The sequence below is a fragment of the Salmo salar genome, chromosome ssa15 (assembly GCF_905237065.1).
Source record: "Salmo salar chromosome ssa15, Ssal_v3.1, whole genome shotgun sequence".
NCBI classification, from domain to species: domain Eukaryota; kingdom Metazoa; phylum Chordata; class Actinopteri; order Salmoniformes; family Salmonidae; genus Salmo; species Salmo salar.
This window is the reverse complement of record NC_059456.1, coordinates 63,179,262-63,207,082: the sequence shown is the minus strand read 5'-3', so window position 1 is coordinate 63,207,082 and position 27,821 is coordinate 63,179,262. Positions and strand designations below refer to the sequence as shown.

Genomic DNA, 27,821 nt, shown 5'->3' with positions numbered 1-27,821 from the left:
ACGCAGAGTCCCGTTATGAGAGTCAGGTGACCTACGATTGTCCACAAAGGTAGACGTTCAGCCAGCAGCTGTCTCAGAGAAAGTTATTTGACTTAACGGCCTGTAGGAGGCGCGGCTTTTCTTGAACGTAAACAGAGTGACGACAGCGCTTTGCAGTGGTGGAGAAGAAGGCATACGTCATTCACAATGGCGGAGACAGGGTGAGGAGGAGAGTGTGTTAGTGAAGCGGCGCAGTAACCAACTACATTGCCCGCGAAAGACGCTCACGGTGGCTGAAAAATGGCCCTGAACTCCAGAGTGGAGAGAAAAACGGACATACAGTGTCTGAAGACCGGCGAGCTCGACGTGGAGAGTGGCGATAACAAGAAAAATTCGTGGTCAGCCGCCATCTCGGCCACATCCAACCAAAATGGCGATCAGACTGGATGTGAAGACCGTATAATGCCGGAACAAGAAGCATCTGAGCGGCGGAGGAGCGGGCATACGGATACAAGAAACTCCAATAATTCACCGCTACCCGGCCAGAGACCGGCTGAACAGTTGCCAAGGAGAAATTTTCAGATCCCGAGGAAGATTAAGGAACGGAAAGGTTGTGCCCTTTCTGTACTATTTCCAACAGAGGCTGCCTTGTGTCATAATTCAAGTGCAGCGTGTTGCAAACCCGCGTTCCCTACCGGCTGAATTTAGATGATTGACATGGTTAAATGTGATCCATCTGCAGAGGGTAGCTAGTTTATTGCGCGCAAACCTCGTTATTGCCTTTGTTAACGTAATATCGGTTCCCGTACTCTCGGTCAGGATTGCAGGTAAGTTTCGGCCCAGGCGCCAGGAGGGAAGGACGTGAAGAGACTCAGCCCATCTTGCCTGATTAATCAGGCTGATAAGGGAGGGACTATACAGATACTCCTGGTGCCCAAAATGGATGACGTATGTCGCGCAGCGAGAGTTGAGTGGGGACGAACGGATTCGGTTCAGTCGGTCTTAATGAGCCCTTGTGGCTAGAAACTTCAGCGAGAATTTGAGACTTATCTGCCAGAGGTGGGACTTCGAGTGTTCAGAATCATTCCGTTTTTGTCAGAGTATTTGAAATAAATACAAGAAAACAGATTATAAAGGGAAAATCCAAACTATTTTTATTTTTTTACGTTACTCCATTGTTGATACAGTCCCAACTTGTTTTGCATATCTGCAGTCAGGTTTTCAAGATATTTGACTTTCAAGAAGCAAAGTGCCACTTTAGAAGTTTGGTGAAAATCACTAAAATAAATGTGCTTTAGGTGTTACCCTGGCCTGATACTGGTTACACCATCTAACTCAGGGATGGGCAACTTTTTAAATGTTTTTTATTTATTTAACAAATTCTTATTTACAATGACTGCCTGCCAGGGAACAGTGGCTTAACTGCCTTGTTCAGGGGCAGAACAACATTTTTTTATCTTGTCAGCTCTGGGATTTGATCCAGAAACCTTTTGGTTACTGGCCGAATGCTCTAACCACTAAGCTACCGGGGGATAGGGGCTACTAAATTCATCATGAGGGGTCATAGTGGCTCATGGGTCTGTACCCACACATGCAATCAGAGCTGTTCCTAGCCTTTTGTTGGGCCCCCCCCTTCACCTACCATGCGAGCAAAACATTTACAGAGATTATTATTTTTTTTTTACATTTTAGAGTTAATTTATTGCAATTCTACACATTTTGACATGGGGTGTGGAGAAAATGTACTTTTGAAGAAAGTTTGCTGCAATTCTACACTACAACATTTTTTTTACTAATTTTTGTTGGGGTGGAGAGAATGATTGTCAGTTTTAAAGCACATTTCTGGCAATTCTACAGATTTTGCCATAGGGTGGGAGAGTGACTAACAAAATCAATGGGGGCCTGCGGTCAGAATTCGACCATTATTACTACACGTTTAGATAGCTGGCTAGACTAACTTACCAATCTAAAAACATTTTTGCTGACCTGGACTATTTGATTGACATAAGAGAAACTGCTGATGCACAACCAAATTTTGAAATTGCACCTTGTGTATTCTACTATTTTAACTCTCAACAGTAATATAAGACCCCGACTCCTAATTTATAAATAAAACAATTCTGAGTTCCCCATCTCTGATTTAGCTACTTTCCACTCCTTACTGCAGGACAGCAGTGCCCGGCAAGCGGGTGCAAACTCTCCCCATTTGACGGTGACATCCAGATGGTTACTATAAATATTACAAGTTATTTCTCATGTAGGCTGCTATCCCACTATAAATAAAATCAAGTGGGATGGAACAAATTGGCCACTAGCTACCACAAGTGATGCAGCAGGCACTGCATCTCAGTGCTAGAGGCGTCACTACAGACCCTAGCTGTATCACAACCGGCCGTGATTGGGAGTCCCATAGGGCGGCACACAATTGGCCCAGCATCGTCTGGGTTAGGGTTTGGCCGGGGTTGGCCGTCATTGTAAATAAGAATTTGTTCTTAACTGACTTGCCTAGTTAAATAAAGGTTAAATAAAAAGAAATGATACAGCTGCCCAGTGGGAAGCAACAGTGAGAATTGCACCTCGATATTCACACCGGCTTTCTGTAACGTTAGCTAATTGGCATGTCACGGTGACGTCCAGATGGCGACCAATACTACAAGTTATTTCTCCCTCACCCATCGAAATAAACTTCACTTTCTTTGACAAGTTTTAACTAGCGCCATGCTGCTGTGGTTGCCAGTTAGCCAGCATAAACTATAGCTGGAAAGGGCTCATCAGGACGACCGATTGAACCGAATCCATTTGTCTCCACGTGACTCTCAGCTGTGCAGCATACGTCATCAATTTTGGCACTAGGCGTGTCCGTATAGCCTCTCACGACTGATACAATGGAGAACGTGCATAAAGATGGCAGAATTCCAATATGTCATTGTTTTAGCACTATCTACTGAGTTTTTAAACTATGGCGTGCGATGTGGTTCAATGTGCCAATAAATCCGCACAGTCTACTTTTTAGATTTTCAAATTGACCGCGTCTTGAAGCTAAAATTGTAATCACGTATACTCTGCTAATGACCATACAAAAAAAAGAGTAACTGAGAACTTAGCAAAACAAGGACTTTGTGGTAAATGCCATCTTTGAGCACTTCCGCTATTGAATTGGTATACAGTCTGAAACAGGAGTGCAAAATCGTGGAAATGTTCCTTACAAGCCAGAATGTTTAATCAAATTAAACTGGTTGTCTGTGCGGTTGGTCCTTCAGCTGGACATGCAAAACCATGTAAACATTCTGTCTTGTAAGGAACATTTCCATGATTTTGCACTCCTGTGTTTCAGGCTATATACCAATTTAATTCTGTATCACAGTCTGATTAATCAGCCAACTTCCCATCAAGCCTCCATATTCCTTGGGTCTACACAGAGGCTGATGTGGAGAGTGAAATTAGTTTTGATGATGGTATTCAGCCGAGGACCCAATTTGAAGGCTTTTTGGTGGAAAATGACTATAGTGGTGAAGTCCACTCGGTTGCACAAACACCACACCCATCTAGACTGGTTACCATGGCCCTTCAGTGAAGCTTCAAAGATAGTCAGCCGTCGTCCCATATCTTCACAGATTTGATACAGATTATGGAAGACAAGTCCAGACTTTAATTTTATTCCCGTGCTCACTCGAAATAGTGAACCCATTGGTAATCCAGGAGTGTAGCCAGACTAGCAATCTAGGCTAGATCATTCTTCAGATGGGTTACTGTGCTGTTATTGGCTTTTACATAAACTTTTTTGGGCGTCAGCATGCTTCAGTTCGGCTGGCGCTTAGCCGAACCGAACAAATGTGCTTGCGCACTCCTTTAAAAGACCTTCGCTTGAAAAAATGCAATAGTACTGTTTGTCCATTTTAAAGACGCCCTAGCCAAAATGGTCAGAATTAGTTTAAGATATCTCAAGAAATCTCATTAATTCTGAGCTGTTTGCCGAGGAGATCTTAGTCGCGCAATTTTATATCTAACAAAGATGTTTGGTTCAGTATTTCTCAATGAAAAAATGAGCATGAGAACGAGTCGTCTCTCGTTGAATGACAACAGACTTTATTTAAGAATCCCTACTGTTGACCAATCACCGACAAAGGGGCGTAAACTTCGGCTTGCCTCCAGAAAAAAAGTTAAAAAAAAAAATAACAAAAACGTCACAAAATGTTGTCATAATATATGCACAAACTGTTTCGACCTGGGGAGCATGCGGATGTCTTTAGACTACTACTATGCAATGGACACAACCATGGGCATTGGAAGCCTGTTTTGTCATGGGTCCACTGCTTCGATTGTCATCGGAAAGAATTCTAGCTATGCAATGGTGCCCGCTATATTCACAGGTTGTATGTGTTTGGTTTTGTAGTTGTGGAGATGCAGAATTATGATGGCACAGCCTGCAAAGTTCATACAAGTTGCTCTCATGGGCATATAGCTACATGATATCTCATTTTATGTTAGATCTAGAATCTAGCCTATTGCTTGATGGGTATGTCCCATGCATTAGGTGACTGTAAATAGCCAGTTAACCAATTTTCAGAATGCATATGCTAGTTTTAGATGTTCCAGTTTCTTAGTGTGATGCCAGCTCTGTTGGAAAATAGACTGGTGGATGAAACTTGTTTGAAAATATTTCATCATCATCATAATTGAGCACAAAGTACATTGAGAGAACTTGGCCATTTTTGCATAACTATTGAATATAGGGTGGTAGGGTCATTTGGTGATCTGATGAAGTAGCATTAGATGAAGATAGGGAATTGCTATTGGTAGTGGTCTGCATTACAGTGCAGCCCCATCCTATCACTCTTAACAATGGCAACCATTTGGGAAAGTGAAGCTCTTTAGTGTACTAACCATCTTGTATAGTTGGGGTATGTCTGTTGATGTTTTGATATGTTGTCTATCATACTGACCTCATGTTCTGTGAACATCTGAGTTGTGGTCAATTCAATGTCCATTGGACATGGGACATTCCTCATAGCAATGACATTCCATTTTAGAATAGGACGGAATGAATTGACCCCAACTCTGGATCCCAAATGCCATTTCTTATGTCCCCAATTCATATATTATTTGCCCAATACTATTTTCCATACCTGGCAATTTATTAAACCTCTCATCAAATTGTATTTGTCACATGCTTCGTAAACAACAGGTGTAGACACTGAAATGCCTACATATGAGTCTTTTACCAACAAAGAATTAAAGATGAAATAGAAATAGTGACACAAGGAATACTGTAAAAACACAACGAATAACAACAATCAAAAATAACATGGCTATATACTGGGAGTACCAGTACCGAGTCGATATGGAGGAGTACGAGGTTATTGAGGTACATATACAGTGCCTTGCGAAAGTATTCGGCCCCCTTGAACTTTGACCTTTGGCCACATTTCAGGCTTCAAACATAAAGATATAAAACTGTAATTTTTTGTGAAGAATCAACAACAAGTGGGACACAATCATGAAGTGGAACGAAATTTATTGGATATTTCAAACTTTTTTAACAAATAAAAAACTGAAAAATTGGGCGTGCAAAATTATTCAGCCCCCTTGAGTTAATACTTTGTAGCGCCACCTTTTGCTGCGATTACAGCTGTAAGTAGCTTGGGGTATGTCTCTATCAGTTTTGCACATCGAGAGACTGAAATTTTTTCCCATTCCTCCTTGCAAAACAGCTCGAGCTCAGTGAGGTTGGATGGAGAGCGTTTGTGAACAGCAGTTTTCAGTTCTTTCCACAGATTCTCGTTTGGATTCAGGTCTGGACTTTGACTTGGCCATTCTAACACCTGGATATGTTTATTTGTGAACCATTCCATTGTAGATTTTGCTTTATGTTTTGGATCATTGTCTTGTTGGAAGACAAATCTCCGTCCCAGTCTCAGGTCTTTTGCAGACTCCATCAGGTTTTCTTCCAGAATGGTCCTGTATTTGGCTCCATCCATCTTCCCATCAATTTTAACCATCTTCCCTGCCCCTGCTGAAGAAAAGCAGGCCCAAACCATGATGCTGCCACCACCATGTTTGACAGTGGGGATGGTGTGTTCAGGGTGATGTGCTGTGTTGCTTTTACGCCAAACATAACGTTTTGCATTGTTGCCAAAAAGTTCGATTTTGGTTTCATCTGACCAGAGCACCTTCTTCCACATGTTTGGTGTGTCTCCCAGGTGGCTAGTGGCAAACTTTAATCGACACTTTTTATGGATATCTTTAAGAAATGGCTTTCTTCTTGCCACTCTTCCATAAAGGCCAGATTTGTGCCGTATACGACTGATTGTTGTCCTATGGACAGAGTCTCCCACCTCAGCTGTAGATCTCTGCAGTTCATCCAGAGTGATCATGGGCCTCTTGGCTGCATCTCTGATCAGTCTTCTCCTTGTATGAGCTGAAAGTTTAGAGGGACTGCCGGGTCTTCGTAGATTTGCAGTGGTCTGATACTCCTTCCATGTCAATATTATCGCTTGCACAGTGCTCCTTGGGATGTTTAAAGCTTGGGAAATCTTTTTGTATCCAAATCCGGCTTTAAACTTCTCCACAACAGTATCTCGGACCTGCCTGGTGTGTTCCTTGTTCTTCATGATGCTCTCTGCGCTTTAAACGGACCTCTGAGACTATCACAGAGCAGGTGCATTTATACAGAGAATTGATTACACACAGGTGGATTCTATTTATCATCATTAGTCATTTAGGTCAACATTGGATCATTCAGAGATCCTCACTGAACTTCTGGAGAGAGTTTGCTGCACTGAAAGTAAAGGGGCTGAATAATTTTGCACGGCCAATTTTTCAGTTTTTTATTTGTTAAAAAAGTTTTAAATATCCAATAAATTTCGTTCCACTTCATAATTGTGTCCCACTTGTTGTTGATTCTTCACAAAAAAATTACAGTTTTATATCTTTATGTTTGAAGCCTGAAATGTGGCAAAGGGTCGAAAAGTTCAAGGGGGCCGAATACTTTCGCAAGGCACTGTAGGTAGGAAGGAAGTAACAAGGCAACGGGATAGATGGACTGAGCTGTAGCAGTAGTGTATGTGGAGCAGCAGTAGCAGCAGTGTATGTGGTGAGTGTGAAAGTGCGTGTGGCGTCAGTATGCATGTGTGCGCATGTTATGTGTGTGTGGTGTCATTGTAAGGAAATGGAGTTCATCCTGATTATGCTGCAGCACCATCCTGATATGCTGCAGTGCTTCCAAGCATTACTCACACAACACCACCTCCACAACCCTTATGTGCCCAATCCCAGATCGACCCTCTAGGCACTTGTGTAGATATGAAAGGATTCAAAAGGAAAAGCAATATGGAGAAGAAAAATCCACCTTGTCACGCGGAGGGAAGGTGGTTTAAGCATAATGCTAATACCTGTCTAATCTCTTGAAATCTCCATAAAGTGCTTAGATGTAGGGGCAAGCGGTTTTTATAGAATTAGACAATGCTATTCCCAAAACAGAGTAAAGGGGATTCTGTAAAGAACTGTCATTACAGTGTGAAACGTGTTTTTCCAAGTCTGCACCCTCTTAAACACACTTACTAATCCCTTTTGACAGTTTAAACTGACCAGATAGCCAGAAAGTAGCCTATTGAGTGCTTAAAAGTAACAATGCATACAAATGAACAATGTCATCCTGTTCTATGTTGTGCCAATCACATCCCAGATACTAATCCACTGTTTCTCTCCTCCTAGGCCTGTACCAGTTTCTGCCCCCTGACTCCCGGGAGTTTGAGGGCCTTGTGAAGATTCTGTCCTCCTCCTACCTGGATGTATCGTCCAGAGGGACATTCTCCTACAGCAAGGCCAGGCTCATTCACAATGAGCTGCTGGAAAAAGAGGTAGCATCAGCAATCCCCCCCCAGTTAGCCTCTGGCTGTTCTCAATGTCAAGATGTTATTTGAAGTTTAGCAACAGCTCCATTTCCTAATGTTCAAACAAAACACATTACCCACTGCTTATATTGTCCCCAGACTGGCCTAAAATACTAATTGATAATTTAGCACGACCAATGACAAATACGTACTTCATACCTCATTCACCCACCCACACATCTTTTCTCATGATGCCATGTTTTCCTGTGTGCCAGTTCATTGAGAAGAGGAGGGAGCTAAAGCAGGAGGGCCGTACAGACCCAGAGCTGGTGGAGTCCTACTGCTTCATGTTCCCAGACAAGTCTAAGGTGAGCCTGAGGGCTTGCCTGCCTCACCAGGGGGTGTGGTACAGCTCATTGATTTACTACTCTGATCTGATGTTGCTGCTACAGTGAAGTCTGGATCTTTCGATTATGCATTAGGTCTACAATCTGAGTTTTGCTGCTTTACTCCTGGTTTTCCTTTGAAACCGTTTTACTTTCTTTTTTGACTTATAATTTGTGAATTACTTTTTCCAGCTCCCGTGGATTTGTGAGAAGGGTCTGTCCGTGGGACACTCCAGGATCACTGCACTTGGAAATCCAGCAATGGGTGGGTGTGTGTGTGCCTGTGTACTTACTACCAAATGTCATGCATTATGTTGTTTTTAGGGAGAGTTTGCAAATGTCAAATTTGTGCTGTTCACCTTCTAAGGATTGGACTCGGGAAGGATAGCTTTTCTCGCTAATGCGTTTATCTAACTGTTAGATGTTTTTGGGCCTGGTGTATGTCAGTTTACATTTACATTTACGTCATTTAGCAGACGCTCTTATCCAGAGCGACTTACAAATTGGTGCATTCACCTTATGATATCCAGTGGAACAACCACTTTATAATAGTACATCTATATATTTTTTTTTTTGGGGGGGGGGTTAGAAGGATTACTTAATCCTATCCCAGGTATTCCTTAAAGAGGTGGGGTTTCAGGTGTCTCCGGAAGGTGGTGATTGACTCCGCTGTCCTGGCGTCGTGAAGTTGATCTGCTTTTGAACAAGTTTAATGTTTAATGACTCTCTTTAATTGATGAAAAGCTGTATGCCTCAGCACAGTAAGGGCAGTTTTGTCCACTGATGGACAGCTTAGCATTTCTACCAGATACAGCTACATGAGAAGATACCCAATACATGACCTAGCAACAGCTGAGTATTGTGGAAATATTTATTACAATACATAAACTACGTTGCCTCAAACCTCAGTCATAAAATATTAGCCCACACATAGAATTAGATTTGCCAAAGGTTAAAGTTGTCTATGAATTGTTTTTGTCTCATTAGTTTGTGCTTGACATTACTTTTGTTTTGTCATTTCAGGTGTTTATCTGTCCAAATTCTCTGATTTGCTTCAAATGAACCCGTTTGAAGCAGGCACCTGTGGAGACATTGTTGTATTTAAAGTCATGAGGGTAAATAAATGTCCTATCTAACTCATTATGGACACAACTGAAACTACATGTATATTATGAATACCTAGAAAATAGTTGCTTACATTGCTACAGCCTAGCGTTGAGTGCAACCAACATTAGGGATGCAAACTAGTCACCTTTTGGCGAAATTCGCCGTTTTGAATCTAAAATAGGTGACCTATGTGATTCGTGTAGATCCGATGGGAAACGTTTTTTTTGGGGGGGGGGGCTTTGGATCACTATTAACTGGTATACTATAGTGACTCCATGCCGTTCCTCAAGTTATAAAGTGTTAGTTGCTTACTGGACCCTGGCAATCTGTGTGAAATGTTAACTAGCTAACGAACTAACTACTATCTGTGAACTGATTTTTTCCGTCTAATGTGGTTCATTTTCAGAATGAGAGAATTAGGTGAAAATGATGAGTTGCTTGTTAAACAAGTTGATTCAGGGATGAAGTGTAGCTGGAGCTGGGCCTGGCTTAAGCTGGATGCCACCAAATAGGTGAAAGGAACACCACACACGTTCCCTCTTTTTCAATACAGTGGATAAAAGGGGTATTTCAGGTGTTCTCCCTGCCTGAAAGAGATCAATTATGTCAACAAAGGGTTTCATGCTCTGCTGGCACATTATAGAGCAGATGTCCACAGGCAGAAAGTGTACAATGTAATAATGTGTAGCCCAAAGATATTGCTTTTGTGTTGAACTTGACAGTAACACTTGTGAGTGAGGGTGGATTATTACATGTTTTTACTCAGTGAACATTATTTTTTCACACATGTACCCTTGTGCACATGATCAATGTCGATAGTGGCCACTAATAGAGCAAAAATAGAATGCCTGTTTGTTTCATTCTATTCTACTTTAAGATTTTTTCCCCCGAAGTGCAATATTTAGATGTGTGTGGTCACAAGCATTTTATTATAAAGGCTGTCATGGCTAACTGCAATATTAGTGTATTGTTCTCTCTCATTTGCAGTAAAGTCTAGACAACAAATAACATTGGATTGCTTTCATTACATTTTGTTGCTGTGAGTTAGGTTCACATTAACCACTTTTTATTTTACACACAGAGACTGATGATGTAGATCATATTCTTTGTTTAATTAGTTAAAACCTGCATTTCCCCCTAGCAGGGATTTTTTTGCATGTTTCAATGCAAAAGAAAGTGTCACCTTTTTGGGCCCTCACCAGTTTGCATCCCTGCAACATATACCAGCCTGTATACCACACCAGTTTAAATTATCTGTAACCCAGTAAGTGTGTTTGTCCCTCAGGGCCGGCTGAAGAGCATCTTTGAGAACATGCCTAAGAGTGTCCTGGACCCCACGCCCAAGTTTGACTGTCATGTCTCTAAGAACGCCACACGGGTCACTTCCTTGCTGTCATACAGGGCCTTTGAGCTCACGCAGCAGTATTTCTATGAGTTTGCTTTTGATGAGATCAAGTCTCGGCCCAGGCATGTGTGTCCATACGCTGTGGTGTCCTTCCAGTACAAAGGCAAGGAGTCTGCTGCTGCACCTATGGCTGCACGCAGGTTCAACAGCACTGTCTGTGAAGGAGGAAGCAGAAGTACGCTCCCATTTCCTTTTTTTACATTATCTCTGCTTTATTGTGTTTGTACTGAAGGATTTAGTAATTGTAGAGGTGAAAGTATTGTACCACTACCACATATCTACAGTACTAAATCCATGTGTATGTATAGTGCGTATGTTATTGTGTGTGTGTATGCATGTGTGGGGCGGCAGGTAGCCTAGTGGTTTGAGCGTTGGACTAGTAACCGAAAGGTTGCAAGATCGAATCCCTGAGGTGACAAGGTGAAAATCTGTTGTTCTGCCCCTGAACAAGGCAGTTAACCCACTGTTCCTAGGCCATCATTGAAAATAGGAATTTGTTCTTAACTGACTTGCCTAGTTAAATAAAAAATTAAAAGCTGTGTCTGTGCCAATGTTTGTGTTGAAGTAGGTATTGTAGCATGTAGTTTGATAGCTAGCTTGTATGTTGGCTGACTATGTCCATATTTAACCTGTGACTGGGGCCATTGTTTCTATTGCAAATGTAAAGTGTTTTGAATGCACTTTAAATAAAGTTTGATTTGCCTGTTAGGGTGGAGTAGCTACACTGTGTGGAGTGGGTCGCTGGTGAACAAGGGACAGGAGTTGTGCCAGGTGTGTCTGCGCTCCTCTACACGCCATTTCCTCCCTTTCAAACTGTGAGTACCCCTTTATTATCTATACACATATTTATTTCTATAACTAAAACATGGCTGTCAGTTGTAATTCATAGTTAATAAACATGAAGTTATATAATAAGTAGATTAACGGGTGTGTGTGTTCCATTTGCAGAGCGGAGAAGTTGGAGATGAGTATGGGGATGCAGCTGGACCAGGTGAAGAGGAAGATTCCCTCTGTTCTGTTTTCCTGGGACACCTACAGCAGAACACGAGAAGGTCAGAAACACTCCCCACCGCTATAGCCTTACTCCTAGTCTGGCTCATCTATTCTCTGACGAAGACAGCAGTACATAGGCATAGAACAGGGGTGTCAAACAAATTTTGCCCCTGGGGCCTCATTTGGTCTTCAACGAGGTTCAGAGAGGCCACACTGAAAATATACATTTACTTGCCATCAACATAAACAAAATGTCCTCTGTCCATTGTTTTTGGAATTTCTGATGCTCCCTGAATGTCTAGCTTTCATTTCGGTGATTATTAGCGAGCTGGACACAGTCAAGAAAAGGTGGACCATTATCATATCTGCACAGTTTCGATTTGGTTTGAGTCATTGTTTGACACCCCTGCTATAGAATGGCAACAACAACACTGAATCTGACTAACAGCAATGTAGGAACTGTCACCCGGAATCTTGAAATCACTGTGTAGGTGTTTTTTTGTTTTGTTTTTTACCAAAGTGTGTGTGTGTTTCAGTGCTAAAGTGTGGAATGTACTGCAGCCTGTTTGAGGTGGTGGATGGGAAGGGAAAAGCAAGCACCAGCACTTTATCAGGACTAATACACAAACTGGAGAGAGAAAGGATGGTGAGTCACTCCCTGACTGTCCCGCTGGAGGATGTTTAATCAAGATAGATAATACAAAATTGTATATTTAAAATTCTCTGAAATGTACCTTGCATCAGCAAAAATCCTTACCAGGACATAAAAATAAAAATAACAATTGACAATGTACAAACACATATAAGGATTGGGGACTGTGCAGGGGACTACAAGTGATTAAAAAACAGCACGTCACAGTTTAATGGTTACACATCAAGACTAGAAAAGGAGTGGGGAGGGGAATGCGGGGTGGATCATATTGTCATACAGTACATCCTCACAGTCTTTCATTTGGTCCCCCATGACGTTTGAAATGTGGAGCAGCTAAATTGTTAAATTCCCTAGAAGGGGCGCTGTCATTTGTTCCCCATATGTTTTTAATTGATAGAGCTAATGAGAATCAGGTCATTCCAATGCCGTAATGTTAAGTCAAGAATAGTGTTTGTTTAGATGTAGTGAATGTTAACGTCTCCTTTCCTCCCCTGTGTAGGTGCTAGTGAAGCCTTTATTTGATAAAGGCTTTCTCTTCCTCTTGTCATCTACTCAGATGGTCAATCCCAAGGGTACGTCTTGTCTATCTCTTATCACGTCTCTTTCGTTCTCACCTCTCATTTCTCAACTTATCTGACATGTTGTTTGTGTGGGTTATTACTGAGGAGGTTGTTTTGTGTATTCTAGAACGACAGGGTCGGTTTGAAAAGAGCCTGCAGGCACTGTTTATCTTTCAGGAGTCCAGGGGAGTCATTAAGTACAGTAAGTATTCTAAAAGATCCTTCTTCAAACCACAGTTGCAGCTTATTTTTCCTTGATATGTGATTTCTAGTAAGAGCCTTTTATGTGCACCTTATGCACTTTTAACCACTACCTCCATTGACCATGTCCCTGCTGTCATTCTTCCCCCAGAGCAGGAGCCCCTGTCATCTGAGCCTCAGCCCCCCCTCTTGGTCTCCATGGAACCATTCATCCCAGCCCTGCACTACGCCCTGCTCAAGATGCGCTCCACCCCCGACATCAAGCACCTCAGCACCGGGGTGGAGCGCCAGGCCCTAGACTACCTGACCAGGAGGGACAGTGTCAGGGCCTTCCTTGTCCCAGAGTACCAACAGAACCTGGACGAGAGGGGCAGCATGCACCCCGCGCCCCGTCCCAAATCCAACATGGAGGGTCTGCTACGCTCCTACCTGCATGGCCCCTCCTCGGCTTACGTCCTCCCCATGGTCAAGGCCAGGGACATGATGGACAGGATCAACCAGCCCCCGTCTGCCCCGGCACCCACCACCACGGACTACAGCCCTGTGTCAGACTGGGGGGGCTCAGGAGGGTCGGACAGACCAGAGAGACCAGAGAGCAGTAGGAGGAGAGGGGGGCCTTCCCAGGCCCATTCTAACGGGGCTGCAGCAGGGACAGGGGCCCCTCCCCAGAGGTCCAGGCTAGCCCAGAGTGAGTATGATAAGGAAAAGATGAAACAGCTTCTGAAGCTGATCCAGCTGCATAAGAAGGCTCTTGTGAAGGAGCCAGGGGGGAAGGAGAGGGCCGAGGGGGGTGATGATGGGTCCTGGGAGGGCCCCCATGTCCTGAAGAGAAAACTAGAGGAGGACGAATCAGGAGCCATGTATAAATATTTACGGGGAGCCCACTTCAGCAACGGAGAGCCCAGTAGAGGTGAGCCTGTGACGTGTGTTTGTGTGAGAGAGCGAGATGGTGTTGGAGGGTTGCAAAATATTGTATGAGAGAATGAATGAGTGAGTTGGTGTGGGAGAGAGTGATAGGTGGGTGTCGGTGTATGCAAGACTGAAGAATAAGGGAAAGAACAAGTGTGGGAGGGAGACATAAGTTTGGTAGGGCAAGTTATAATAGTGTTTTAACATTTATATGCCAACCAAAGAGAAAATATTGATTTCAGGGTCTGTTTTAACACTTAAGTCTAGGCCTATATAGTCAATAATATCCTTTCTAACCTTTCCGTGTGTGCACTGTAGAAGCCTACCTTATAAGCCTGGTAAGTGAGGCTACATCCATCCTAACCAAACTGTCTCCATCCTCCCAGTAGCCCAGGGGGAGGAGGAGCAGGAGGGGGAGGGTGGGAACTACAACCTGGCAGCAGTAATGGAGAGTATGGGGATCTACAACACCGACCTGAGGGACAGGGTCAACTCCTCTCAGGCCTCCTCGGCCAACGAGACCCAGCGCCTGCTCAAGATCCTGCTCTCCACCCTCAACAAGGCCATGGCCCAGGGTGCTGCCGCCACCGACCTGCCCGACCACGGGGAGCCCACCACGGGCACGGCCAGCATGGAGAAGCCCCTGGCTGGAGCGCCGTACGCAGGGCGAGTGGAGCAGGCCCAACAGGACTACCTGGAGGTGAGATGTTTGTGAGAAAAAATGAAGTACGGACTCAGACAATATGAATGTACTGAATCCTCTGGTGTTGTGATGGAGTATTGTGACTAACCGTGGTGGTGGTGTTGTTTGTTTAGGAGCAGACGGTGTGCAGTCTGGCGAGCCTCTTCAGCCCCAGCTCTCCAGGAGAACAACACCACACCTCAGAAAACCCACCACTCACCTTGGAGCTGGCCTCTCACACAGACAAACCTTTCCCCTTCCTTGATGCTCTGACTGACGGCCACCTGGAGCAGAGGAGAGGTCTGGAGGGGGGTGAGAGAGGTCAGAGTGGTGACTCCCTTGAGTGGGAGACTGTTACGAGGGAAGCCTCTATAGAGAAGGTAGCCAGGGGGGCTTCCTTGGAGAGGGCTCTGAGGGGAGCCTCTCTGGAAAGGGACAAGGTTCTTAGAGGAGCCTCTCTGGAAAGTGAGAGGGTAGCAAGGGGCACCTCCCTAGAGAGGAACAGCAGGGCGGAGAGGCCAGCCAGGCCATCCAGCACTCTGGACACCATCATTAGCCAGGAGCTCCACTGCCTCTCCAACTCCATCCAGGGCCTCATGGAGACCCAGAGGATCTACTACAACTCCCAGCTGTCCCCACGGCTGCCCCAGCACCTCGCCTGGCAGCCCAACAGCTCTTTCTCAGACTTTGTGGCACCCTATGTCGTGTCTGTCCCTGTCCAGGGCCACGTCAACACCCTGTGTGAAAAGATGGGCCAACTGGTGCCCCAACCCCGCCACACTGACTCCGCTAACGCACATGGGGCTCGTTCTACCCTCTGTGCTCCCCCCACAACTGTGCCACCCCCTCCACATGCTCTCGCTCCTGCCCCTCCCATGCCCTCTCTCCCTCCACCTCCTCATCACATCCACCTCACCCCTAACCCTCCTATTCTCACTCTCCCTTCCCCACCCCATTCCCTCACTTCCCTTCCCCCCATCCCTCACCTTCCACCCCCAACTGCCCTCGTCCACCTCCCTGACCCTGTACCCATCACGTCCCCCACCCCCAAGCATGTCCCCAAAACCATAGCACAGCCCCCTCAGGATAAGAGCGCCTCTTCCTCTCAGAGCCGGCCACACAAGAACCTCTCCGCAGCACAGAAGCCCTCCACGAAGAGGAAGTTTGAGCCATCTGCCTCAGAGTGTGAGATCTACTCCCCTTCCCAGGCCACCATGGGCTCCCCAGAATGCACCCCCACCCGGCCTAAACAAGCCCCTCTCACAGCCCCCTCTCCCCTGACCCCGGCCTCAGCCGCTGGACTACTGATAGGCCAGCTGAAGCCTGAGGTGTTCAGCAGCCTGGTGGAGATCTTCAAGGATGTGCAGAAGAACACGGTCAAGTTCTACATCCACTCTGGAGATAAGGAGGAGGAGAGTGACATCTGTGTGGAGATCAAGGTACTGTAGGCCTCACTTATGATTAGCACCCATGTTGTCAATGTTTGCCCACAGATTAACTCCTTCTCACCAATGATTGAGCTAACGCTTCACCAATACCTTTATCCAAAGTTTCTCTGTCACAGGCGCTGAATTGTCCGCTGTAAATATCGCAGATTAGCATTTTTCATCATGAATGTTGTTCTGGGGGCAGCTCTGCAGAGTGGCTACTTGCTGGCACAGCTAGTCATAAAATCAACTTTTAAACCTAACCTTAACTACACCGCTAACCCTAATGCCTAACCCTAACCTTAAATTAAGACCAAAAAGTGAATTTTTACAATATAGCCAATTTAGACTGCAGATGGCCCATCGAGCGGAAATCGCTCAGTTCTGCCTTCAGGACAAGACTCGTCCCAATAAATGTCAACCTGCATCATTATCTGCATTGTGAATGGTCACTCAGTGGCTTACTTTTCACAGTTCCCTCATGTTGTTGATCTACAAACATCATTAAAATAACTTTCTCCTCTGGAAGACGAGCAGAGTCACACTTCATTGTATTCTCCTTGTTTAACTGCAGAACACTACTGCCATTAAAAAAACTGTTTACAATATTGCACGACTCCTCATTCCCTTATCTTCACCATGTCAATTTGGTTTTGTGATGTGTGTCGATGTCTTTGATCCTGTTCTAAACCCCTTCTTTCTGTCTCTCTCACCGTGACAGGAGTATTTGATGAGCCTGGGTAACACAGAGTGTAACCCCCAGACATTCCTGGAGAAAAACAGCAATCTGGATAAACTGCTCATCATCATTCAGAACGAGGACATCTCTGCCCACGTTAACAGGGTAACATCATCATTATCGGCTGGCTGACTGCCTGACCCGCGGACTGACTTACTGATTGACTGGCTGGCTGCTAGGATGAGTCATCATCGCCACGGCACCAGAGAGAATTCTCATTAGCCCCCCAGAAAAGATCTGAAATAATGAAATTCTAATTGGACCTGTGGAATAGATTTTTAAATCCAACAAAAAACATGGATGCAGCACAGAGATAAACATAGTGTCATTAATTGAATATGTAGACAGAGATGGAAGACATACTCCTCTCGGCAACTAGTCTGACCATGGTCATTACCTCTGTTTCACACAAATGTACATTTCAATGTTAAGTGTTGAGGATGAATTTAAAGCTGTATGTATGTGTGTCTTAATTAATGATTTATTCTGAACCATTCCCCCTGTCAGATCCCAGCCCTGGTGTCGTTGAAGAAGCTGTCCATGGTGAGCTTTGCTGGAGTGGACAGTCTAGACGATGTGAAGAACCACACCTACAACGAGCTCTTTGTCTCTGGAGGATTCATCGTATCTGACGAGTTTGTCCTCAACCCAGACTTCATAACGCACGGTGAGCCGCCTAAATTGGTCTCCGCAAATCTCCTCAACAGTCATTGTGATGTGTGGGATCCACGTGTGAATATCTTGAGTTTTCGGTCACCGGTCCTTTCCATGAAGTTGGATAAATGCCATCGTTACAGATGATTTTGAAATAACATGCAGCTATACTATATAAACTCAGCAAAAAAATAAACGTCTCTTTTTCAGGACCCTGTCTTTCAAAGATAATTTGTAAAAATCCAAATTACTTCACAGATCTTCATTGTAAATGAACATGCACCTGTGGAACGGTCCTTAAGACACTTACAGCTTACAGACGGTAGGCAATTAAGGTCACAGTTATGAAAACTTAGGACACTAAAGAGGCCTTTCTACTGACTCTGAAAAACACCAAAAGAAAGATGCCAAGGGTCTCTGCTCATCTGCGTGAAAGTGCCTTAGGCATGCTGCAAGGAGGCATGAGGACTGCAGATGTGGCCAGGGCAATAAGTTGCAATGTCCGTACTGTGAGACGCCTAAGACAGAGCTACAGGGAGACAGGATGGACAGCTGATCATCCTCGCAATGGCAGACCACGTGTAACAACACCTGCACAGGATCGGTACATCCGAACATCACACCTGCGGGACAGGTACAGGGTGGCAACAACAACTGTCCAAGTTACACCAGGAACGCACAATCCCTCCATCAGTGCTCAGACTGTCAGCAATAGGCTGAGAGAGGCTGGACTGAGGGCTTGTAGGCCTGTTGTAAGGCAGGTCCTCACCAGACATCACCGGCAACAACGTCACCTATGGGCACAAACCCACCGTTGCTGGACCAGACAGGACTGGCAAAAAGTGCTCTTCACTGACGAGTCGCGGTTTTGTCTCAGTTGACAGTGAGAGGACGTTTCTTTTTTGTTGTTGCTGAGTTTACTCATTAGAAACAGTATTTGGTCAGTTTTTTTCCCGTTATAATTCCATTGTTGCTTTATGTACCATGCAGCTGTCATTACATTCTGGTTAGTAAAGTGTTCATAGATTGTCTACATAGCAGAAGGGCATAAGCCATGTGTTTTTTTTGGAGGGGAAAGACTGAACTCTCATGACAGGTCATTTATGTGGGGGGGGGGGGTCAGTACGAGTATAAAGTGTTGTGTGTTAATGTGTTCCCCGTGCAGATCTGTAATGTGTTATTGTGTTTCCTGTGCAGATCAGTAATACGTTGTGTATTATTGTGTTTCCTGTGCAGACCGGTTGCAGGCATTCCTGGGGTTCCTAGAGGAACAGAGCTCTCCAGAGAACCCCTGGCAGTGGAAGATCCACTGTAAGTCCCAGAAGAAACTCAAAGAGCTGGGCAGGTCAGTAATTACCCTCCACTATTACCATTCAGCATGGCCGTCTACATAGACCTATGACAAGCCATTCAGTAACATCGTCCAGCTCATACAAAGACTGGTAAGAAAGTCTATCAACCAATAAGGAACGTCTCTGGGAGGTTCAAAGTAGTAATAGTGGTGACGTTTATAAGGCTGAGAAACAATAAAAAAAACATTATAAAACATAGGACATGATATCATGCTCTCATCAATCATTTTTCTTTTTTTTTGTCTTATGTATTTAGATTTTTTTAGTATTTATTTTATTTAGTTAACCTTTTTTTAGCCTCTCTGGGCGAGGCGGGACGAATTCGTCCCACCTACGCAACAGCCAGTCTAATCCAGTGGCGCGATTTTCAAATACCTTAAAAATCCTATTACTTCAATTTCTCAAACATATGACTATTTTACAGCTATTTAAAGACAAGACTCTCGTTAATCTAACCACACTGTCCGCCATCACGGGCTAGCTATTTAGACACCCGGCAAGTTTATCACTCACCAATATCAGATTTACTATTACAAAAGTTTGATTACCTTTTGTTGTCTTCGTCAGAATGCAATCCCAGGACTGCTACTTCAATAACAAATGTTGGTTTGGTCCAAAATAATCCATCGTTATATCCGAATAGCGGCGTTTTGTTCGTGCGTCCCAGACACTATCCTAAATGGTAAATAAGGGTCGTGCGCATGGCGCAATTCATGACAAAAAAAATCTAAATATTCCATTACCGTACTTCGAAGCATGTCAACCGCTGTTTAAAATCCATTTTTATGCCATTTTTCTCGTGAAAAAGCGATAATATTCCGACCGGGAATGTCGGTCGACGCTGGCACGAGCCTGAGTCTCACAGTACTGTAACCAGCCACTACCCAAACGCGCTACTTTTTTTCAGCCAGAGCCTGCAAAGCCACGATTCAGCATTTTACCGCCTTCTGAGAGCCTATGGCAGCCGTAGGAAGTGTCACGGGACAGCTAAGATCCTCACTCTTCAATAAACAGAGACAAGAAGAACGACACCTTGTCAGACAGGCCACTTCCTGCATGAAATCTTCTCAGGTTTTTGCCTGCCATATGAGTTCTGTTATACTCACAGACACCATTCAAACAGTTTTAGAAACTTTAGGGTGTTTTCTATCCAAAGCCAATAATTATATGCATATTCTAGTTACTGGGCAGGAGTAGTAACCAGATTAAATCGGGTACGTTTTTTATCCAGCCGTGTCAATACTGCCCCCTAGCCCTAACAGGTTAACTAGACAAGTCAGTTAACCTCTTACATCTAGACGTTCCGCTAGCGGAACACCTGCTCCAATATCCAATGAAGGGCGTGGCGCGAAATACAAATTCCTCTGAAATCCGAAAACTTCCATTTTTCAAACATATGACTATTTTACAGCATTTTAAAGACAAGACTCTCGTTAATCTAACCACACTGTCCGATTTCAAAAAGGCTTTACAGCGAAAGCAAAACATTAGATTATGTCAGCAGAGTACCCAGCCAGAAATAATCAGACACCCATTTTTCAAGCTAGCATATAATGTCACAAAAACCCAGAAGACAGCTAAATGCAGCACTAACCTTTGATGATCTTCATCAGATGACACACCTAGGACATTATGTTATACAATACATGCATGTTTTGTTCAATCAAGTTCATATTTATATCAAAAAAACAGCTTTTTACATTCGCATATGACATTCAGAACTAGCATACCCCCCGCAAACTTCCGGGGAATTTACTAACAATTTACTAAATTACTCACAATAAACGTTCACAAAAAGCATAACAATTATTTTAAGAATTATAGATACAGAACTCCTCTATGCACTCGATATGTCCGATTTTAAAATAGCTTTTTGGTGAAAGCACATTTTGCAATATTCTAAGTACATAGCCCAGCCATCACGGGCTAGCTATTTAGACACCCGGCAAGTTTAGCCTTCACCAAAATCAGATTTACTATAAAAAAAAAATTATTACCTTTCCTGTTCTTCGTCAGAATGCACTCCCAGGACTTCTACTTCAATAACAAATGTTGGTTTGGTCCCAAATAATCCATTGTTATATCCAAATAGCGGCGTTTTGTTCGTGCGTTCTAGACACTATCCGAAATGGTAAATCAGGGTCGTGCGCATGGCGCATTTCGTGACAAAAAAATTCTAAATATTCCATTACCGTACTTCGAAGCATGTCAACCGCTGTTTAAAATCAATTTTTATGCAATTTATCTCGTAAAAAAGCGATAATATTCCGACCGGGAATCTGCTTTTCGGTAAATAGAGGGAAAAAAAGAAAGACGGGGGCAGCCAGTGCACGCGCCTAAGCCCTTTGTCCTCTGATAGACCACTTAGCAAAAGCGCTCGTGTGTTTCAGCCAGGGCTTTGAATTACGTCATTCAGCTTTTTCCCGGGCTCTGAGCGCCCATGGAAGCCGTAGGAAGTGTCACGTAACAGCAGAGATCCTTTGTAATGGATAGAGATGACAAAGAAGGCCAAGAAATGGTCAGACAGGGTACTTCCTGTACAGAATCTTCTCAGGTTTTGGCCTGCCAAATGAGTTCTGTTATACTCACAGACACCATTCAAACAGTTTTAGAAACTTTGGAGTGTTTTCTATCCAAAGCTAATAATTATATGCATATTCTAGTTTCTGGGCAGGAGTAATAATCAGATTAAATCGGGTACGTTTTTTATCCAGCCGTGAAAATACTGCCCCCTAGCCATAACAGGTTAAGAACAAATTCTTATTTACAATGACGGCCTATCAAAAGGCCTCCTGCGGGGACGGGTGCTGGGATTTAAAAAATAATTATATATTTTTTTTATATAGGACAAAAGTCACCACGACAAGAGAGAAAACACTACATAAAGAGAGACCTAAGATAACAGCAAGGCAGCAACACATGACAAAAAATGTTAGCAACACAACATGGCAGCAGTACGAAACATGGTACAAACATTATTGGGCACAGACAACAGCACAAAGGGCAAGAAGGTAGAGACAACAATACATCACGCAATACAGCCACAACTGTCAGTAAGAGTGTCCATGAATGAGTCTTTGAATGAAGTGCTTGAGATAAAACTTTCCAGTTTGAGTGTGTGCTGCAGCTGCAGCGAACTGAAAATACAAGCGACCCAGGGATGTGTGCTTTGGGGACCTTTAACAGGGGCTCCCGAGTGGCGCAACGGTCTAAGCCACTGCATCTCAGTGCTTGAGGCGTCACTACAGACACCCTGGTTCAATTCCAGGCTGTATCCCACCCAGCCGTGATTGGCAATGCCCATAGAGTGGCGCACAATTGACACAGCGTTGTCCGGGTTTAGCCGGTGTAGGCCGTCATTGTAAATAAGAATTTGTTCTTAACTGACTTGTCTAGATTAAAAAAAGATTAAATAAATACTAAAAAAATCGAAATACATAAGACAAAAAAAATGAAAAAGTTATTGATGAGAGCAGGATATCATGTCCTATGTTTCATGTTTATTTTTATTGTTTTCTTGTTTCTCGAAATTGTTGCAACCCCTATTACTAGCCTGTTCAATCTCTCTTTCGTATCGTCTGAGATTCACAAAGATTGGAAAGCAGCTGTGGTCATCCCCCTCTTAAAAGGGGGAGACACTCTAGACCCAAGCTGTTATAGACCTATATCCATCCTGCCCTGCCTTTCTAAAATCTTCGAAAGTCAAGTTAACCTCTATGGGCTAGGTGGGACGCTAGCGTGCCACCCGTGGTGCACTCCATCAACAGCAGGTGCATTTCAAGAGCGGCAAATTTGAATCCAAATAAATGTCAAAATTCAAATTTTTCAAACATACAACTATTTTACACCCTTTGAAAGATAAACATCTCCTTAATCTAACCACGTTTTACGATTTCAAAAAGGTTTTACGGCGAAAGCATAAATTTAGAGTATGTTAGGACAGTACATTTACAAGAGTTGTGTGTAATGTTTTGTCAAGTCAAAGACAGGGTCACCAAAACCATAAAACCAGCTAAAATGATGCACTAACCTTTTACAATCTCCATCAGATGACACTCCTAGGACATTATGTTAGACAATGCATGCATTTTTAGTTCTATCAAGTTCATATTTATATCCAAAAACAGCGTTTTACTATGGCATTGATGTTGAGGAAATCGTTTCCCTCCAATAACCGGCAGTCAAGTCAGCGTCACAAATTAAATAATTAAAATTAGAAAACATTGGTAAAATATTATATTGTCATTTAAAGAATTATAGATTTACATCTCTTGAACGCAATCAACTTGCCAGATTTAAAAATAACCTTACTGGGAAATCACACTTTGCAATAATCTGAGCACTGCGCCCAGAAAAATACGCGTTGCGATACAGACTAGACGTCATGTTGGGGAGATCTAAAATCGAAAATACTATGTAAATAATCCATTACCTTTGATTCTCTTCATCAGATGTCACTTCCAGGTATCACAGGTCCATAACGAATGTAGTTTTGTTCAAAAAAGCTCATAATTTATGTCCAAAAATCTCCGTCTTGTTAGCACATGATCTAAGCCAGCCGGACTTCTCGTCATGAACGAGGGGAAAAAAATATATTTACGTTCGTTCAAACATGTCAAACGTTGTATAGCATAAATCATTAGGGCCTTTTTTAACCAGAACATGAATAATATTCAAGGTGGACGAATGCATACTCTTTTATAACGTATTGGAACGAGGGTACCTAACATGAACTCGCGCGCCAGGTGTCTAATGGGACATCATCGTTCCATGGCTCTTGTTCGGTCAGATCTCCCTCCAGAAGACTCAAAACACTTTGTAAAGGCTGGTGACATCTAGTGAAAGCAATAGGAAGTGCCAAAATATTCCTCAGCCCCTGTGTTTTTCAATGGGATAGGTTTAAAGGTAATACAACACATCAGGTATCCACTTCCTGTCAGAAAATGTCTCAGGGTTTTGCCTGCCAAATGAGTTCTGTTATACTCACAGACACCATTCAAACAGTTTTAGAAACTTTAGAGTGTTTTCTATCCATATATAATAAGTATATGCATATTCTAGTTACTGGGTAGGATTAGTAACCAGATTAAATCGGGTACATTTTTTTTATCCAGACGTGCAAATGCTGCCCCCTAGACCCAACAGGTTAAGCATCTCCAATCCAAAATGAAATCTAGAATCGGCTTCCTATTTCGCAACAAAGCCTCCTTCACTCATGCTGCCAAACATACCCTTGTAAAACTGACTATCCTACCGATCCTTGACTTTGGCGATGTCATTTACAACATAGCCTCCAACACTCCACTTAGCAAACTGGATGTAGTTTATCACAGTGCCATCGGTTTTGTTACTAAAGCCCCATATACTACCCACAACTCCGATCTGTACGCTCTCGTTGGCTGGCCCTCGCTACATATCGGTCGCCAAACCCACTGGCTCCAGGTCATCTATAAGTCTATGCTAGGTATTGCCCCCGCCATATCTCAGCTCACTGGTCACCATAGCAACACCCACCCGTAGCACGTGCTCCAGCAGGTATATTTCACTGGTCATCCCCAAAGCCAACACTTCCTTTGGCCGCCTTTCCTTCCAGTTCTCTGCTGCCAATGACTGGAACGAACTGCAAAAATCACTGAAGCTGGAGTCTCTAACTTTAAGCATCAGCTGTCAGAGCAGCTTAACGATCACTGTACCTGTACACAGCCAATCTGTAAATAGCACACCCAACTACCTCATCCCCATATTATTACTTACTCTCTTGCTCTTTTGCACCCAAGTATCTCTACTCTCACATCATCACTCCAGTGTTAATGCTAAATTGTAATTATTTCTCCTCTGGCCTATTTATTGCCTACCTCTCTACTCTTTTACATTTGCACACACTGTACATAGATTTTTTTCTATTGTGTTATTGACTGTACGTTTGTTTATGTGTAACTCTGTGTTGTTTGATTTTGTCGCACTGCTTTGCTTTATCTTGGCCAGGTCGCAGTTGTAAATGAGAACTTGTTCTCAACTGGCCTATCTGGTTAAATAAAGGTGAAATAAAAAAAATGAGGGCTGCAGTAGATATCTCAGATGAGGGGAGTGAGGCCTAAGAGGGTTTTATAAATAAGCATCTACCAGTGGGTCTTGCGATAGGGAAATATAGAGATGACCAGTTTACAGAGGAGTATAGAGTGCAGTGATGTGTCCTATAAGGAGCATTGGTGGCAAATCTGATGGCCGAATGGTAAACATCATCTAGCTGCTCGAGAGCACCCTTACCTGCCGATCTATAAATTACGTCTCCATAATCTAGCATGGGTAGGATGGTCATCTGAATCAGGGTTAGTTTGGCAGCTGGGGTGAAAGAGGAGCGATTACGACAGACAGACATCCCCACCCCCTCTCTCCTCTCATAGGTTGAACAGTGATGCCATGGATCTTCTGAACCTGCTGACAGCCTATCAGAAGAAGCACCTGGTGGAGTTCCTGCCTTACCACGAGTGTGACGCCCAATCACGTCAGGCCCCTGATCTAGACTGCCTGGTCAAGCTCCAGGCTAACCACACCCAGCACCGCCACATCATCTTCCTCACAGGTATCACCACCATCATCATTTTCACAACATTATCATTTATCATCCTCTTCCTCACTCACTGCTTTGAGAATATCTCTCTGTAAGGCATTTTTCAGTTTTTTGTTTGTAAATCAGAATATTTACTTTTTCAGTTGAGCACCCCTCTTTTGTTGTTTGCCCCTAAAGAGAGGCGGTTTGAGATGTTCCTGCAGTACTCCAGGAACGGCATAGTGATCGCGAACATCGATGACATCATGACAAGTTTTCACAGCCTAATTGGCTGCAGCGATCTGAACGAGCTGCCCACACCGCCCTCTACTGGTGGGTATCATGAACAATGAATTCACAATTCAAATGCATAATTCTTTGTGATGGCAAGATATTTGTGAACAAAATGTTCAAAAACGTGTGGCCAAATGTGAAATATTTTACTTGAATGTATCTATAACCTTTTCTTTCTCTTCCCCTCGTCTCCACTCTCACTTTTTCTCCCCCTCTACTCCTCTCTCAGTAGTGCATGACGAGTGTGTAGAAGAGGAAGATATGTCGCTGGACTCTGATGACGACACCCAAAACCAGGTTATCGCCAAGCCCCCTGCCCAAAGCCAGGAGGGGGGAACAGGAGGGGGCATGGGGGACGCAACCCAGCAGCCCCCCTTACCTGAGTCAGACGATTTCCGCCCCCCTCTTCCCGACCAGCTCAACACCCCCGGCCGACACACACCCTCCTCCCTCTCTTACTCCAGCGGCACCGCCAACCTGTCCGACTTCGCTGCTCTCAAATCAGCCATCTCCCAGTTCAAAGCCTCTAACCAGGTTGGGAGGGCAGGCTTGGCGGACGTAGGCAGCACTTCGCCAGGAGCGTTTGCTGTCAACCCCCACCAGAGCTTCCTGTGTCCCTCCACCCAGTGGGCATCCTACTCTGGCTCCTCCGGCTACACGGCCTCCCCGGCCTACCCCGCCTCACCCTGCAGCAGCAACCAAGAACAGGACTACAGACACCCAGCCACAGCACCTACTACAGCCCCAGGCTCCACTCTCACCACAGGGCCTCTGACCAGCCAGGCCCCCCTCACCCTATCAGACATCCCCCAGCCTCCCCTTCCACCACATCTCATGTTGGGTGGGGCTCTGTCTCAGTCATTTAGGCTGCCTGGCTCTGATACTGGAGCAGCAGGGGTTGGTGTTGGAGCATCCTTCTCTATAGCCAGCAGTACTAGCATTCTGTCAAGCACAACCATAGAGGTCTCTTCCTTTTCTCCATCCACTGCAGTTACATACTCAGACCCTGCTGTTGCCTCCTTAGGCCTGGGCTATTCTCAGAACGAAATGGCCCAGCTCGGCTACCCGGAAGGGGTAGGCTCCAGCACTAATGGGACCACCACCCAGCAGGGGGACAGGACACTCAGTGGGCCCGGGGAGAGCCTATGGGGGGTAGGAGGTGGAACCCCTAACAGCCAAGGAGGGGCCACGCCTGGCTCTGTTTCACACAGCGGTCTCACCCAAAGCGGGGAGAGGGAGAGGACAGGCACTCCTGGTGGCAGTACCCCTGGAAGTCAGGGGGGCCGGACTCCAGTGAACAGTGTAGAAAGCCTTGGAGCGGGCATGGCTATTGCCTCTGTAGCCACCAGGGGGTGCTCAATAGCTAGGCCAATGCTGCCAATCCTTGAAGGTACTGGAGGTAGTCGTGGCGGCGTGGCCAGTGTACTTCCACTCAGCGATGGTGGCTTCAGCTGTATAGGTGCCATGCCTGGACAGATGGATGGGGGTATGGAACGCGGGAGCATAGTTCCCAGGGGAATGGGTCCCGGATCGTTAGGGGAGTGCCGAGGTAGAGGAGCCCCACCGGGACGCCCCTGGCCCAGGCCAGGTGGACAAGATTACTACTCAGATTACACATACTCACACAACTACTCCCCCTGAACAGACGATCATAATTAAAGAGGGGGGGGGTAATGGGCACACCACACTGGTACAGTTGAATGTACATATTTACTTGTCATAAACACATTGAATTGATACTGGACAGAAGGATCCTGTTTTTTTTTACAAATAAACTTGATACAGGCAGTGCCGAGTGTCGTTACTGTCATGTATAAACGTACGCTCTTTACATGTGAGCCTTTTCAGACCCCTGTTCCAACCACTATATTTATAATTGCCAAGAAATGTAATGGCCTTCCACGCTTTTCGGTTTTGTTTTATTTTTTGTTCTTTTTGGTTTTAGAACGGTTTCTGAACAAGGGGGAAGAGACAGGCTATTTTTTTTTTACGAAAAAAAACGTAAGTGAAAGGCACTCACTTTTCACTGTTGGTTTTCTTTTTTACATCCTTGGTTGTTCAAAGAAAAATATCTATTAAAATAAACATGTTTCAAATAA

At 44.3% G+C, this 27,821-nt stretch overlaps 1 protein-coding gene across 3 annotated transcripts; it reads left to right on the top strand.

Annotated features, from left to right (window-relative positions):
• The first annotated feature begins 169 nt into the window (after positions 1-169).
• LOC106571843 (protein TASOR) lies at positions 170-27,821 on the top strand. 3 transcript variants are annotated; one of them, XM_014145315.2, is made up of 20 exons: positions 170-589; positions 7,693-7,838; positions 8,087-8,179; positions 8,390-8,462; positions 9,221-9,312; positions 10,590-10,884; positions 11,419-11,524; positions 11,658-11,761; positions 12,239-12,348; positions 12,854-12,926; positions 13,042-13,116; positions 13,267-14,025; positions 14,414-14,724; positions 14,841-16,145; positions 16,855-16,977; positions 17,380-17,539; positions 18,763-18,871; positions 25,283-25,461; positions 25,627-25,761; positions 25,952-27,821. In XM_014145315.2, exons 1-20 carry the CDS (start codon positions 280-282, stop codon positions 27,361-27,363), a joined length of 5,970 nt encoding a protein of 1,989 aa, XP_014000790.2. In that variant the 5' UTR covers positions 170-279; the 3' UTR covers positions 27,364-27,821. The 3 variants fall into 3 exon arrangements, with proteins under 3 accessions (XP_014000790.2, XP_014000791.2, XP_014000789.2); XM_014145316.2 differs by having other exon boundaries at positions 14,411-14,724; positions 25,955-27,821; XM_014145314.2 differs by having other exon boundaries at positions 14,411-14,724.